The sequence below is a fragment of the Vanessa tameamea genome, chromosome 12 (assembly GCF_037043105.1).
Source record: "Vanessa tameamea isolate UH-Manoa-2023 chromosome 12, ilVanTame1 primary haplotype, whole genome shotgun sequence".
Classification (NCBI taxonomy): domain Eukaryota; kingdom Metazoa; phylum Arthropoda; class Insecta; order Lepidoptera; family Nymphalidae; genus Vanessa; species Vanessa tameamea.
The window spans coordinates 144,566-162,355 of record NC_087320.1 but is presented as its reverse complement, the minus strand read 5'-3'; the positions used below and the strand labels follow the sequence as shown (position 1 = coordinate 162,355).

Here is a 17,790-nt window from a genome sequence, read left to right as displayed (position 1 = left end):
TCAGTGATGTCACGAGGCGATGTTGCTCCGGCAGATTTAATCGAATCCATATAAAATCCTTATTTGTCATACTTTGCAATAAAATAAATATATAACATATAATATCTGCGTATATATTACAGAATATATTTTCGCTTATGAATGCTACCTTTAGGTATAATTTATCTGCACTCGTACGTCCCAGGGACTCAGTAAAACTAATATTTTTTTCTTAACTTGTTCAGCAACAAACATGACTTTAATCAAATCAGTTCTCAGTCGCAAATATCATTTATATAATTTGAATTAGTTAAATTCTTAGGACAGTATTGCTCGTATATATAATATAAAATAGAATTACTCAAATGTAAATATTCGTAACATCACTAACAGCTGTAGATCAAAAGCCGGGTAACAACACACAGACGTCGGCTCGACGGGAAACATCAATCCGCCGTATATTTGAACACCAATACATTAAACCTACATACTCGTGTAAAGGTTCGTTCATAACATCAGCAATACGTCTGAGAAGAGAAGATTAAAAACACGTCTAGACAGAATATTTAAATATTTAGTACATTGACAAGTTTTTTTTTTTATATTTTCGATCAAAAATATATTTTTCATTTATTATTTATAATTTTCGCTTTATAATTATTTATCTGTAACCGAAAGCTCAATAATAGCTGATTTTATGAAGCGACCTCAAATATTATAACTCACTAGAAGTGCCAGCGTTCTAAACCTATTAACATCTGGTCTAAACAACGCGGAACAACAACATGTCATTAAAACACAAATAATTCATTAAACTATAAAACAACTTCGCGCGAGTAAAACCGACGACAGCCACTTAATTGTACATCGAACTTAATACAATTTTAGTTTATTATAAATTAATGCATATTAGTTTGCAATATTTGAAATATTACAATTATTTTGAACCAAAAAGATCTAAAAGCTCCGCCTCATAGATACTATGACAGACTTCGACAATCTCATACACATATATATCTCCAGCGGTATTCCTCGCAGTCGCTACACAGTTTCCTTGCGCTTGACCTTGGTCGCGCACTCCGACTACTTCACAAACTCCCCACACGCACTCGGATGTCCCAGAAGCTCGCGCGTTTACACATTTGCGCTCGTCGTCCTACATTAATTGACTTAAATAAGGAATCTCTTCAATGTAAATAATGTCATATATCTTTCCTAACAATACGTGTAGTTATATAGCTTTTGATATGTATGAGTTTCATTATAATATAATATAATATATATGAATGTATATAGATAATCATCGACTACAAAATAAGTTCTCTTAATTTTATAATACAGAACTAATTCTATTACATAGCTTCTCGCACTCGTCACTCGCTACACTAGGCTGAGGCAACGCTCAGTGCTACGAGCGTGTCGATACAGAAGTGTGCACCGGGAAGATATCGTTCGGTCCATATATTTGATATGTATAGTTTGAGCTCAGTAATACTGTACCGATCGGCTTCGATGTCGAGTCGTCGTCGAAGCGCAAGTTCAGGGTTTCGATGTGACGGGATTGCGGAAACTGAAACGTTCGAACTAATAAAAATAAAAATCGTCTCAGAAAGCCGTCTGTTTCCCGAAGGGTTGCACCGGCGGGGGCGCGCTGCTGTTGCCGAAGAGCGGCGTGGGGCCGTCGTTGGGGTCGTCCAGGTCGTCGTCGTCGGTCTCCAGCGCCGGGTTGATCCTCCCCGACTTCTCGTCGGGCCCCACGAGCGTGGAGGCGGCGCCGTACAGCCGACCGGGGACTCCCCCCAGCACCGACATCTGCTCGCCCGCTTCCGACGGCTCGTCCACGCGACGAATGTCTTCGGGAATGTTGACGACGCAGTTGAAGTAGTCCGATTCTGGGCTCAGGTAGCCCGAGTTGAATAAGAACCTGTGGACGAGTACACGTTTTGATCTCTGCGTCCTCCCCTGAATATAGACGAACGTTGTTTCATTATCATAAGTTAGGAGACCTCTTTGAAGACGTATTCATAAGAGTCTTCAAAAAGTTCTTCGATTCGATGTAGAATTGGATTAAGATATTATCTGTTTTCTCTTTCATTGAAAGGCGTAATACATCAAAATACAAAAGCTGTTTGTTCCCTAACAAGAACAGGTCAAAAATGAAAGCAATAATCCGTCTTTATTATCTTTGAATAAATATCGAACATCATAAATGCGAATACGTTAATGTTTGATTTATTCCCTTTTGTATGAGTACGAAATTACGTTTACGTTTTAATATTTATGTTTATCATCATAATGTAACAAGGGCCTTTATTTAATAAAGAAACATTTACGTATTGACATTTGCTTTTTTGTACCCAAACCTTCCAGCGGTTCGTATAATATATACATTAACATTTTACAACAACATTGACAGCCTGTAAATTTCCTAAGGCCTTCTCTCCTTTTTGAAGAGAGTTTACACATGTGGCAGAATTTCGTTGAAATTAGACACATGCAAGTTTCCCTACGATGTTTTCCTTCGCCGCTCAATTAAAAACTAGAATGATGATTCGATCAATCGAACGTAATAAGACACAAATACAATTAAAACGAAGAATAGAAAGCACTCAAAACTTGGTCTTGAAACTGTCGACGTCGCGTCGACGCGTCGAGATAACGATCAATGGGAGTATCTCTTTGTAATTTAAATTCGTTTGTTTTTGACACTAACAGTTGCGGGCTTATTTACATTCATCCAATAGCTGCCCGGTCTGATTTCTTACTGGTAAAATTCGTATAAATTTGAATGATATGGTCCATGTATCTAGTCTGGAATCTCGATAAGGCCATATGACAGCTTGACCGGATGTCGCGGTCAACAGATAGTTGCAAATAATATAACTATAGGAGAAGATCGCGAGTTGTTGTTATTAAAATCGGTGACGTTCACTGATATAAATATCAACTGCAATGACAGTCGATTCCAATTGCAGGTTGAATTTAAGCAAATAGTATACAACTTTGCCATGACGCCATTGGTCAAGATGCAAGTAAACCGTAGTATTAATTACGGCTTCCTAAAAAATGGAACTTACTATCCTGAATGTCATAATCAGAACTATAGAAATATAATTATAGTGGATATAAGTAGTTAAATTATATTTGTATCGTGTTATATATTTAAAAAAATACTTGTATATTAATAAAGAATAGTCTTGCAGAGCAAATGCAAATCGTACGACATCTGTGAGGGTTGCCTGTCGTTACTCCTCATGCCCTTGAAATATGCTATACATGAAGAGCTTGTTATGAGTGAATACGATAGCAAACTACCTCACATCGGAATTATAATATATTTTACTAACATCGACCCAGTCTCCTCGTCCAACACAAGAACCACTCGCGGTATCAAAGAGCTCGGGTGACCTTGAACTCACCGATACAATGTAATTTCCGTTTCTTTCAGCTGATTTATCAACGTTAAAGAAAAATAACCTTGCTCATACAGAAATTCTACCCAGTTTTATCATATATAATAAAATAGAAAAAAGGAGAGAGAGAAAAGTTAATCACTTCTTACATCCTTCGTTAAGTATTAAAAAAGTATTTCGTCACAACCAAACAAATCCTTCTATGAAGCTGAAACACATTACCCAATCACAATACTTACACTGAGAGCCATGATATAAAAGCCAGCGTGAAGAGTGACATCGTCATCGCCAGGGTCCGGAATGGGAACAGCTGCACCTCATTTTCGTCATCCCAGCCCGGGTAGTGGATGAGAGCCGGCAGACCCAGCAGCTTCTCCCCGCCCGACAATCTCACCAGCAAAGCCATTATATAGGCAGCCAATGACCCGTACGTGTTGCAGTACTTCTTGAAGTGCACCACCATCAGGAGTTGGGGGAACAGGATCACGTACACCAGATCGGAGCACATCGACCTATGGGTGGTTACTCCTTTAATAACATTGCACGTATTGTGAAATACTGACGAGATCTGCGATACGAATGGACGAATATATACATGTTTTTGTTATCAATTACGCAAGAAGTTATCGTCTAGATTTTAGATTTTAATTTCAATAAATTTGTACAAAGAGTACGAAGAACAGGTCGCCTGAAGTTTTTAAACTCACGCTAAGCCTGGCAACATTGTGAACTGATGGGTTATCTACAAAATAATTTTATTTCATTCGTTTAATTTTCATTTAATTCGATACATTACATGAACTTGTACTTTTTATAAATAAGTTTTTATTTAATCCAAGTATTTTAAAACTTAGTATACCAAACTGTATTTTCACCAGCGCCTGACGTGCTTCAACTATTTCAACTCAAACAGTCGTTTGAGAACAGTTTTAAAAATTAAATAAGCAAGATTTGATTTTTATGAATGTCTTAAGAAATACGGCGAACTTAAATCAAAACTTGTAAACATACAAATCAATATCAGCTTGTGATAGTGTGATTAATGATTTGTCATAACACATTCATAACAAACAGCCAATTATTATATTCTCAATAATATAAAACACAAAGATATATTGTATATACATTGTATATACGGTACATTTTTTTATGTAAATTGTTAAATAAACCATTATTTTATCAAATTAACTTAGAATATTAAATTAAATTCTTAAATCATTTTCAATATAAATTTACGTTTCAAATCATTCAAGTTAAGCTATTAGAACGATTTATTTATAAATGAATTAATGCGAAATATATTTTATATTTCGCAGTTATTATTATAGTTATAGTTCTATCTGTAGGTAATTCCAATGCACGGATTAATTATCTTCGCTTCATCCCTATTTAAATTAAAGACCGCGTTTTAGAGATGTATCGATACCACCGACCGGCCCGTGATCGCGAAACCGTTTAAATGCTTCGAGTTGATTCTTCAGATTTCCAATCCTCTCGTTCTAAACACATAATATACTTTCAAATAATCATAATAATATATAATATTACCCAAACGCTCTCTGAGTGTAAATTATATAAATACCGTTGTAGCATACAATTGATGGAACAAATTTCATTTTTCCTTACGTATTTTATGTATTAAATACATTTGATACATTGCAAAATAAAACTTTCATATAATATGTATAAATACACTCGTTAAAAAGATACCACATCGAATTTAATACCACAGCTCAATATAAAGGCAATATATATGTAATTTATTTTTAGAGTTTTAACATGAAAGTGCTAACGAAAAACTTCGGAGAGGATTTAAGTACGAGTATATACTGAGTAACACTGTACGGGTATGAGTGTACGAGTGTACGTGCACATCGAGCCAGTCATTAGTGAACAGAGGCCTGCCCGATCCCTTCATTTCGAACAAACACGAATAAAGACAAATTGTCTACTATTTAAGTAAACATATTGCATATGGAAAAAATTATTCACTGTTATTGTTAAGATACGAAGAACTAAGACAGCTCAGTGGACAGAACGCGTGAATCTTAATCGAATAACCCGAATTAAAATCGAGCAAACCTAAAAAAAAATAGTTCTTATTTGTGTTCTTAACGTGCTCGGCGGCGGATGAGAATATGGCAACGTGTAACGTTGATTGAGCTCCAAATCTTGTCCTCAACGGAGAGAGGAATCCTTTGTGATCTCCGACATGTCTGGTGATATCAGCGCGATATAAGTTGCGAACATTTGTAACACAATGTTTAGTTAGTAATTATATTTTAGATTTGCTCACGTATTCAGGTCATCGCATCTCCGACGTTTAATGTTCCCAGCGTTTCGATATGGTTTACTTGTAATTTGTATAAGAAACCGTTGATTTCTGCTATCCATCGTATTCAAATAGTTACGTAACGTTGTTGACATCGACTCCCGCACACAATGGACCATAAAACCTTTTTGCGAGGGTACAGTCGAGCCGCGAACACTGTTGCCACATGCCGCTCGTATAACTACTATTACTTGTAACTCAGTAATAAGTCGTTCCTGCATTCTTATCCCTCGTCAGAGACCCGCCCGGCTTCGAGCGTCTCCCTAAGTAGGCAGTACACTGACGTATAGTGTTGCGCACTTTTCTTTACAATTTGATAACATACCCTATTTTGAGCAACATGTTAGTAAATTATATGTACATATATTAACCTTCGTCGTGGAACAATATTTCCATTAGCGAATTTAACTGAAATGACAACCCAAGTATCCGTATATATTAGTGAAACACATCACCTTACTCGACTATTTTTAAATGAACTGATCTGTGATTGCTTTACTTTAATATTGTGTTCGCAGAATTGAGACATATTTCAGAAAAGCAATATTAAAGTCCACATGATTTAATGACAAATTCGAGCACAAGAACACTTACCACAGTCCGTATATGGAGGGTATGGTGAGTGCCATGATGGTGGACAGTACACCCACCACCAATATGGCCACGCGCATCACCCATATGATTTCCATTTCTGACGCGTTTTGACGGAAGATGAGTTTGTACACGTTCCTGTTACGAGTATTAAACGTCAAATATATATTACATTTATATAAATAATAAAATTATTTTAACATTTTGGAAACAACTTTTCAATATATATTTGATTTTACACAAACTGATTAACAAACTATAAAATATCTTTACCTCATGATTTGAAAGCAACTTAAGTCTTCAAGAAGCACGAACTATTTGTTTGATAAATATCAATAACTATAACAAGATTGAAAAAAATAAACCAGCTATATAAAGTAACCTGGCAAACATCGAAGAAGCACTCAGCACGCTGGAATCAGCCGAGGACATGACAGCGGCGGACACAGCTCCGAGTCCAAAAAACGAGACGAAGTCTGGAGTGAGATGCTGCAGCACCAGCGGCAAAATCATGGATGTCTGTTCGGAGGTCAGTTCGCCTTCCGGGGTCAGAGCACCGCGGTAGTCGGTCTCGTTCCACGCTGTCAACAATGTCTCCGTATAGATATTTAATCAAAAAGTAATCTACAACACCGGCAGTAAAAAGGAACAGCCCGCAAATGTCCCACAGCTGGGCTACGGAAGTCAAGCCAAACTAACTCTTTTTCAGATTTAGGTTGAAACTCGTTTACCAAGTAATTCTAATAAGGATTGGTGGATACGTGCAAGTTTTAACATGACCATTTCTTTGGCTTACCTGTACCCTTGAGCCGAGATGGCCCAGTGGTTAGAACGCGTGCATCTTAACCGATGATTTCGGGTTCAAACCCAGGCAGGCACCACTGAATTTACATGTGCTTAATTTGTTTATAATTCATCTCGTGCTCGGCGGTGAAGGAAAACATCGTGAGGAAACCTGCATGTGTCTAATTTCAACGAAATTCTGCCACATGTGTATTCCACCAACCCGCATTGGAGCAGCGTGGTGGAATATGCTCCATACCTTCTCCTCAACGGGAGAGGAGGCCTTAGCCCAGCAGTGGGAAATTTACAGGCTGATTATGTTATGTTTATGATTATGTACCTGTACCCTTGGCGATGGCTCCGATGAGCACTGGTGGGATGGCCATGAAGATGCAGCCGATGGCGGCGACGTACGACAGCACTTGCGCGCGACCCGCTGTCTTGCTACTCAGCACGCGTTGGAAGTACACCTGGACCCACACCAACAAAAGATTATTGAGGAACATAGAAGCACAATTAATATAGAAGAACTTATTCAATCTCAAACTGACCTGCCACGGAATCCCTCCAAACACGAGCAGAAGGCCGTAATCGACGTAAAACCAATAGTACTCCGGGTCGATCTTCCCGATCCAATCCACTTCCATGGAACTGAGTGGTTTGACGTGCTCATTGGCCCACGCAAATGGAATGCACATCCAGAGACCGATGAAGATGCAAAACAGCTGAATGACGTCCGTGTAGGCCACAGAGTATAACCCGCCGAACAATGTGTAGAAAACAGCGACGCACGCGCTGAAGATCACGGAGGTCCGGTGATCCATATCGATAATCACGGCCAAAGTTGCGCCTGTACGAATTTACAATATTTTGTTTTAAATACGTCTATGTATGTATCATGAAATAGAGTAACCACAGTAACTTAGAATATATAATGAGATTTTAAAAAGTAAATATAAAGTACCTAAATACAATAATCTTAGGCTACAATAAACGTTGAGTTAGTTAGTTTTAGAAAGTGCTGCGTTGAGTATTGTTACAAGTACCTTCGTGTCAAGGTCGGCTCATATTTTTCGGGTCACTACAAACTTATATTCATTGATTTAAAGATAATATAAAGAATTGAATATATACTCGTTTACTAACAATATCTGTTTGAGATTTTATGCCCACACTAACATATCTATGCAGTCCTCTAATTAAGCGTTTAGATCGTGTTAAGGTGTGGGGAAGCCTGTACAATCGAAGGGCTTGTCGGGATCGCCATAATATGTAAAACAACGAGATATTGGGACTCGAATATGTTAAACGACTAATAATTACTACTCGCAAAAATTGTAAATATCGTTGACAGCATAGAACGATACAGACATAACCAAATATCAAATTCAAAATCTCTATTCGACATAGAAGCTTTATACTTTCTTATTGATTGCCAAATCGTACAACCGGTTCGGAAAAAATAATCTCACTTCATTAATAATAATCAGGCGTGCTATACTACATATTATAAAACGAGGGTGACTTCGTTTTATAATATGTAGTGATAGCACTGATTTATGGTTCTCACGTATAGACGGGAGGCTTTATGAGGAAAGCTCCATTAAATTTATGATTTCTTAAGGTTGTTTTTATTAAATAGTAAAAATGATAGTTTGTCACTTAATAACTCTCGAACGACTTGATCGTCGATTATGTCGTAGGAATAGGGAACTTAATGATATCTATATGTCACCGTAAGATTACAAAAATCGTTAGATTACAATCTGACGAGACAGATTATATAATAAAATTGGTGTGTCTGTTTGTAATATTAATATAATCGCTTTTTACTAAATGCATATGTATGTATACACAGTACATATACAATATTTGCATAGTTGCAATATTTTTTTATCGGTGGTGCTATTTATTTCTTCACGATCAATAAGTGTAATGCTTCTATAATTAATAAAGATTTTTTGATTTTGACTATTCTTGTAACCTTGGCAGAGAGTTTCTAGATAATTTTTTTAAAAATCAGGTCCTTCATATTTATTCAGACATTTTGAGTACAAATTTAACTAGTATTTATCTGTTAGAGATGACGTATCCAAATCTTACAAAAATTTAAAAAAAAAAACCCTTCTAATTTAGCAAAAAATTATTCTTCTGCGCCGTGGACTTGAAACTATGGACTTTATAGACACACCTTGGTGTGTCTATAAAGGAAAAGGAAACGACAATAATTGGGAAAAATATTGAATCGCACTTTGTTTCTGTACTCGGTTTTATTCGGTACCGAAATCATTTTGCCATTCGTTGACAATCAATAAGCAAAAGCAAATCTAACATTTTTAGTAAACAAGGCATGCGTAATTCACATTTCCTAAATAGTTCAGACGCTGAAACACGAAAGTCTCGGAACCGCAACAGCTGGAAGTATTGACTTGTGACTGCGGCTGGGGGTCCACGCGAACCCTTTTTAACATGACCCGTACTGAATGAACTCGAAAATACAGGAAAATGAAAACTTTAGTATTTATTTATTGTGCTGTCACAATAACCCGTCTGAGTCGTATTGCTCTACTAGTTCTGCCGACGTATTTGTTTTGTTGCTGTTTTAATTTAAAAGATTTAGATTTTATTTTAATTTCTCAAGAGAACAAATACAGAGTTAGGATTTTGGTTAAAGTTATCTTATAAACAATTGAAAAAAAACAAAAGGTTTACAAACAAACCTACCGGGTAGGTACCATTCACTCATCATATATTCTACCGCGAACAGCGGCGGCCTGACCCATTGCGACGCTCCGGGCGGTAGGCCTTAGCGAGGCCCCTGTCCTCGGTGAAAAATATGTATGTAATGGGAAAGTAGGTCTGGTTGTTTGGTTTAGGTATTTGTTTTGTTTGATGAAAGATACCAAAGTTATACATATAAATACAATTTTTGTACTTTTAAAATATTTTACATTGAAATCATTACAAAATTATAAATTAAGAAATTATATTTTTTAAAATTGATGTTTTTGGCTTCTTCTTAAGACTAAAATCTTTAATTAAAGCACAATCTAACGAATGTGCTGTTATTTTCGATTGAAAGAATAGCAAGGGCTTACAGCCGATCTTGTGTCATTGATTTCCTCAAATATGTTTTAGTAAGTCTCGAAAAATTGCTTTCAGCAGACGCAACTGTAACAGGTGTGTAATATACCTAACTGTTCTAATTCTGTGATTATATAATTATATAATAGAATAATTATTCAAACTCTCAGCTGTAGTTCTTTCGACGGCTAAGAAACCAATTAAATGTTGTGTTAAATGAGTACAATCAAAAATAATAGAGTAATATTTATTACTTTTTCAACAATTTGCGTTTTCACGTGACTTGCCTCCCATTATCATTAACAGAAAATAAATCAACTTTAACCCGTATTGGTCACTTTAATACAATCTCAGTTCGTTCTTCGTCAGTAATTGGTATGGGCCACAAACCGGGGTCATTTTGAGGTCATACTGCAAGCAAAAATAATCCAGGGTGACAAGAGTTGACGAAAGAAATGAAACATGGATATTCCCCGAGCGATAGAAGAGCAGAACATTATGCCCCGATTCCCGAAATGACCCGAGTACTATGCGATTAAAAAACCGATCTTCAAGTGTTTCGAGGCGCGATATTTAAGCAGTACATAATGAGTTTTTCAATTATGTTTTGAATTAATGAATTAGTTAAATAACTTTATTTTAATTTACTGTTATTTTATAAGATTCATAAATAATTAGGGATGAAAAACCAAAGTTTTAAATAAAAAATCTATTTTTTTTTTCTTCAAAATTGCTTGCGTATTTGCGCGAGGTCCCTGCCTATTATACAGGCCCCGGGCTATTGCCCTGTTCGCCACCCCCTAAGGCCGCCTCTGACCGCGAAGCAGTAATACTTATGGTTGGTATTGTTGTGTTCTGGTTTGAACGACGAGTAAGCCGATGTGACTACGAGAGGCATAACATCTAAACGTGCATGCAAGAAAAATAAGCAAACGTATAATATACGAGTATACAAAATTCGAATTTGTCATGAACCCCCGATTTGAAAATATGTATGTGGTCATTTCTACATTAAATCGTTTCTCTAGTGGTAAAGTTTGATTGTACTGTAATACAATACGAAGTACTTCGACTGCAAATATAGCCACAGGATCTCGTAGTAGTGGATCCGTTCGAAATTTTCTGCCCTGAGCTTGTGATATTGTAACAATTTCAACCCTCGTCATTCTCCATACTGGTTTACATATGCGTGGGGTAGAAATTCAATTACAGTTTTCGAGTTAACTTGAGTAATTATAATACTAACCTTTTTAAATCAAAATACCCGTGATTTATGATTCACGACGAAAGTCGGGTACATTATGAGATACACACATTATTGCGATATGAAGTCACGCAAATTAAAAGGACTCATAAATTCCACTGAATTAATCATTAAAGGATTTTTGAATATCAAGCGTTTTTAACCAAAAACCTTGAAAATTACAAAGGTCAGGCCAAAAGCTCCAAAACTGTGACCCAGCCAAAAAGCTTGCCTAAAGATGCAAACCGTTATTGAGACGTGTCACTATTGTAATGTACTATGTATATACTTCTAATGTTACATTGAATAGCTCAATAGGAGGGTAAAGGTCTTTTAACTAGGTAGTTGGCCTGGCCTGGTAACTCTTTCTGAAAACAATTCAGAGAGAGTTGCCGCCGGTGCTGTAAATATTATTGGAAAATACATAGGTATATTTCAACTTTCGTTCATTTTTAATGCCATTCTAAAACGACTTAAAATTTAGAGCGTGTCAGATTGAGTAAGAAATAAATAAATAATTAGACAATTACAAACAAGGCTTACATTATGTATTGTATGTTTTAATCAATTCTGTAATAACAATATTTTAATTTAAGTTATTTTTGAATTGTATTGATAACATTGATATTAAATAAGAGGGTAGGTTCTTTGACTTTTCTATTCAATATTGTGAGTCACGTGATTTGTAGTGAGGCTTATATAAGTGATGGAAGCTCGGTACAGAACACTTTACGTTTACTTTTCACTTTGATCCTGCACCAGCAAGCTGCTGCTAACATTTAAGGTACGATATAATTTTGTGATATAATATAATTGTTATTGCTTGTTAAATTATTGATGAATATATGAATTGTGTTTTTGCAATTATCAATATACAAAGTTAGTATTATATATTATATTTATAGTTAGTATAATTGTATTTAACTAAAATGACTGTATTTTTGGATATTGATAAAGAGTAACTACTGAGTTTCTTGCCGGTTCTTCTCGGTAGAATCTACATTCCGAACCGGTGGTAGCTTTACTTTAAATAGTTTGTTAAATGACGATTCAAAAGTGCTTGTAAAAGCCTACTTGAATAAAGTATATTTTTATTATGGTAATTGGTTTTATTGTAATTATTAATGGATACAATATTACGTTTACTACAGCTATTATAATGGCTAAATAAATATTTGTGTTTCATATATAATCTTTTATTGTCCTATAACCTTAAAATATAATAAAGTAATAGAAATTATTCTTAAAATATCCTGACATAATGTGTTAAGTCCCTCTATAAAAAATCTACAAGCGCATATTATCTTTCCAATTATTGAAATAAATGTGAATGGCGTTATCAAGTTATCGAATAGTAGCACGACAACCGAGAACTAACGACTGTAGGAACGACGAACTTGTTTTCGACGAGAATTTTCGAAAAACCTACTAATGTTGTAATGTTGAATGTGTCCAGTCTACTTACAATTGAGTTTCATTTTGTTCTTGATATTGAGTTTGAATAAGGTATTACATTATCACTGTAAAATAACCCAAATCGAATAATAAAAAAAAATAAAAAAGCAAATCTCATACAGAGTATAAAAATTTATAACATATAAATATATATATTAATAAACGCCGAGTTAAAATTGTCTGAAAGGTATTTCTGGAATGTTACTACGACAGAAAACAAAGAAATGCAATATTGATGAAGATTTAAAAACAGCCTCGTCCGGACCATTGCTCTTAGATAATGAATATTAAATGCTGCTTCGTCCACTCTCAAATATATCTTATGTAACTACAGACATTGCGAGTCTGCGCTACGCCCCGCTATGCTTAGTATTGCTGTATTCGGGTTTGAAGGAAGGATGATTTCTGTCACAATAACTATTACAAGTCTTGGACCGGAACTATCTCGGTACCAAATTTCATGTATATATTTTCATTATTATATTCGTTTAGAGATACGTTCAGTAGCGTGCATTCAATAAAGATAAAAGTCACTGCCTACCCAGACAATATGCTATTCTGGTGTATTTCAATAACGATATCTACGCAATATCTTGATATTATAGCCTGTTATTCTGAGGTATAATTTATTATTTTAAAGTTTTATTAGAATTCATTCAATAGTTTGTAAGTGAAAGCCTAACAAACATCCATACCTACATCCCCACAAACTTTCGCATTTATAAAATTAATAGGAAGAACATACATTTTTTTAAAACAAGTATGTTTTTTAAGAGTTATGTATGTATGTCGTTGACCTTTCCCAATTGGGCGTCACCGATAAATATGCCGCGCGGTAACTTCACACCCTCAGTGTCCTGTGATTGCGGAGAAAAGTGTCACATGACAAAAACCCGTTAAGTACGTTCCATAATATATCTCCTCGCACAATAATTTATTAGACGGCAGAAGAGTTGCATAGCTATTTGCGCGTATCGATTACGTAAAAATATATTTAGAAAAATTTTAAAAGATACACTACACGAATAAGCCGATGGTTTCCTTAGTGTTGTAGTTAAATGAATATTCCAATTATAAAAAAAATTGATTGATAGCTTAGGAAAAAAGCCAATAATAACAAATTCAGGGTTTATTTTTATTATTTCTATTTTTTTTAATATATATAGTTTTAAGTGTTTCTAGTAACGATTACCGAAAAATTTCACGACTTCCAAGCTTCATGCATGTGGTACGCACAACGAAATGTATTCCGGGTGCTTTTCTATACATACAAACAGGCCTTTTGGGTCACGAACACTTATAATAAAAGTTGTCAATGACGATGTGAACAAGCTCTTTCTTAAACCACACGTCGATAGTTTCTTTGATGTATAACAGTAAAAAGATAACACGAAAACGCAAGTTTATAAAGGCATATGTAGAAAAAAAATACCATTGACAAACAGAGGACAAAAAGGTCCTGTTTTCTATGTGCCCGTTTAAATATAGAAATATATGTATTTTGCGTAACATTGAAAAAAAGTCCGACATCTTTAATTTCTCAACACTAATTACTCATAGAAATAATGATCAACAAAGATTCAATAATTATCCAAATGAACAGAATGTGTAGTCACCCAATGCCGCCAGGATGCCAGCCGCCCAAAACACTTCCCCGCAGAGCGCGGGCAAGAACAGCAACCCTCCCATGCGGCTACCGAAGGAATCCTGCAGCGGGTCCAGCATGGTCACGTAGCCCTGCTTGCGCATCGGGTTGGCGAAAAATATACCGCCTGTTGGCAAACATCCAAACGTCACTCGTCGCATCAATTCAACTATTTCTATGAGTATCGAATTTGTCATATCGAACAATAATATTTATAAAAATCGTAAGCAAATGATAGATAATTTAAATAATTTTAATTATACTTTAATAGAGTCGCATATGAAATTCATTAATTAATAATATAATTTCATGGTTACTACGATTTGTTTAAAATTGATTATTATCGTCCAATTAGAAAAGTACCAAGAAAGTTTCTTACAGTGGGTACATTAATATGGATTCTCAAATGGCGTCGATAATTGCAATTTACAAATGGGCGTATTAATTATTATTAAATACTAAAGTACTTTTCTAACGTTATGTTATCTAAAGTAGTTTTCTAACGTTATATTAAACAGGCGCTGGCGTTCAATAGCGAGAAGCCAATGCACAAACAAGTCGTATCTGTTCACACAAAGTGAGCTAGTTTTTGTACAAGCAGTTTGTAATTATACAACGCAGAACATGCGCTATAATAGTTCTTGAGTGTATGTTAAGGAGGCCTCGTTAAGCCTAAATTTGTGTCGAGAGGCTCTCGACATCGGCACGCGCGGATGCGACTCTAGTATGGAAGTGTATTTTTGTACCGCCAGCGATTACCTAATTTTAATTTATTTTGGTAAAACAAGGTACATTCACTCCACGTTTATCGTATCATTACTATGATCTCGAGGGAATAATATACTTTATCTAATGGTATTAATAAATTATGGACACATATGCTTCAATTAAATAGGCGTAGACGACATAATTGTAACGTATTTGAAATGCATAGGACTACGGTATGAAATCTACAAATATAACAGAAAATAAAGGTGTGTGAATCAAACTCAAATAAACAACCCCGAATGTTTATGTAATAACCGATTATTTATTGATGTAATGCTTACCAAACACTAGCGAGAGCGCATACCCGAAGGGCGCCTGGCACCAGACCAGACCGGAGGTGTAGATCGCCTCCGCGGTGCCGTTGATGTAGCCGCCGCCCACCCACGTCGCTGTATCAACAAGATTCATGAGCGAGAGTCGGCACAGGCGGAGACCGTAACGTCAACGAAATCTCATTAAAAGTGCATCATTAAATTCTTGGACATTCATTTAATTTTTAAATAATAACCAAAACTTAACTAAACTTTTATCAAAGGGTCTCAAATAATGACAGAAGGTCAGATCAGTTCAAGCTTTTTATAGCATCTTATAATAATTAGTATTGAGTAGTTATTAATTAGTGTTGTTCATAAATACTCTTTTGTTAATATATAGCATAATAAAATGAGCTCTCTGCGTAGATTAACTGATTACTCACTCACCCTTCAAACCGGAACACAACGATACTAATGTTGTGTTCGGGTTTGGTTTAGTAATACTAACAAGTATTGCTGCTTGGTGGTGGATCAAGACTTGCGTGGTCGACCTGACCAGACGAGCTTACACAAAGGACATTAAGTGTAAATCATAAGCATCGAGCTTACACCGTAAAATGAACAGAGGCATGATTATATGAAAGTACCTTAATGATTAGTGGTAATATCTCCTCGTGCTCGTGCGCACAGACGCCATTTATGTGTTTTGTCTTTAGGGTCTAGTCCAGCTAGTCCAGTGTTTATCAACGCAATTGTGGTCATTGAAAATATGTATATCTGACATTGATAATACAAGTCAGATCGGGCATACATCATGAGCTACACTGCGGTTCCGAATCCTGGCTTTTGCTGGTTCATTGGTTTCCCGCTACCATGCGCATTGTAGAGGCGCTAGAACTATGGATAGCAGCGCTTAAGACATAATGTTATGTCCTCTGTCTGTGTGTATCATCAGCCGCCTCAATGGCACCCACAATGGCAACACAGCTTAAAATGGGTTGCCTCTATTCTACTCAGCCAGAAAACCGTTTTTTTTTTTTTTTACTGAAATCAATAATATCTTACCTGTCATAGTGAAAATGCCCACGAAGAGTCCGATGGATCTTCCGGCCAGCATGACCTCCTCTTCGGAGTCGTTGCCCGCTGGTTTTTTCCGTCCCGCCCATATCCCCACGGCTAGGATGAGCACGTAGAATAGGATGATGGAGATCACGCCCGCTATGTTAATCATTTTCGTTGTCCTGCGGGGCATCATAAAGTTCATAACCTTACAAGCAAATAATCGTTATAAGAAAACAAATAGTGTTATTAAGCATTCGAACTGTACTATATTACGCACAGCGACAAAATTAACTTTATTGATTACTTGTTACAATAATGAGACTCACAAACGTACCAAATATTTTCGAAAATACACTAAACCAAACTTTAATGTGTTGTGAACATTTTACATACACACGTTTTGAGTTAAACAGATTTAAACACTTTATTAAAATACACGTTAATTCATTTGTACTTTGCTGGCCATCGTTTATTTATAAAGAATTACGCACGTAGAAAGCTACGTCGTAGACTGAAGTCTACGAATTTCTAAATGACTTATATTATATCTAATAAATGCTACTCACTTGATACGAAAAGCCCTTCAAACGTGTGCCTCGCTCTCACGCACCTTTGTCTTACGAGTAGAGTCCGAATTAAAAAGCGTAATAATAATCCATCATAAAATATATAATCTAAATACACTATCGTTATGTCACTCGCGTTCCGGGATAACTTATATGGACGTCCTGGCGAGGCTTAAGTATTAGGCCTGGTGCAGCTGTCGCCCCATCGGAGGGAGGTCTTCTGCGAAGGGCTATTTCTGGTCCTAAAACTTAATCCGCACATGAGCGCGCGTATCCCCTGCCTCAAACATGAACCACGGAGTCCTGTGCCGCGTTACATAACCCGCTGTGTCGACATCCTAGCTCACGTGCCAGATGTGACAGGTCGCGAGGAGATCGCTGGCGGCCGAGGTGTGCTCTCGATCGATCCCCTGACGTCATTGGTCGCTGTCCCACGCCACCGCGCATGCTTCGAACCTCCCACTCGCCTGCTACCGTAACTCGAAACACCCACGCGATACACGCTACATTTCTGCTTTTAAGCTTTAAGTTCCTCGCTGCTTTCGAACTCTATATTTCATGTACACCTTTCACAGATATGGTAGCTTTGGATAAATAAAATAAGGGGTTTAGAGT

At 36.3% G+C, this 17,790-nt stretch overlaps 1 protein-coding gene across 1 annotated transcript; it reads right to left on the bottom strand.

Moving 5' to 3' along the window:
- Window positions 1–1,054: 1,054 nt before the first annotated feature.
- On the bottom strand, window positions 1,055–17,598 carry LOC113403908 (high-affinity choline transporter 1). Its single transcript, XM_064216371.1, has 10 exons — window positions 17,176–17,598; window positions 16,613–16,788; window positions 15,575–15,682; window positions 14,497–14,652; window positions 7,650–7,948; window positions 7,439–7,568; window positions 6,698–6,896; window positions 6,319–6,453; window positions 3,632–3,904; window positions 1,055–1,903 (listed from the first exon to the last, which is right to left on the bottom strand). Exons 2-10 carry the CDS (start codon window positions 16,776–16,778, stop codon window positions 1,585–1,587), a joined length of 1,785 nt encoding a protein of 594 aa, XP_064072441.1. The 5' UTR covers window positions 16,779–16,788; window positions 17,176–17,598; the 3' UTR covers window positions 1,055–1,584.
- Window positions 17,599–17,790: the final 192 nt, after the last annotated feature.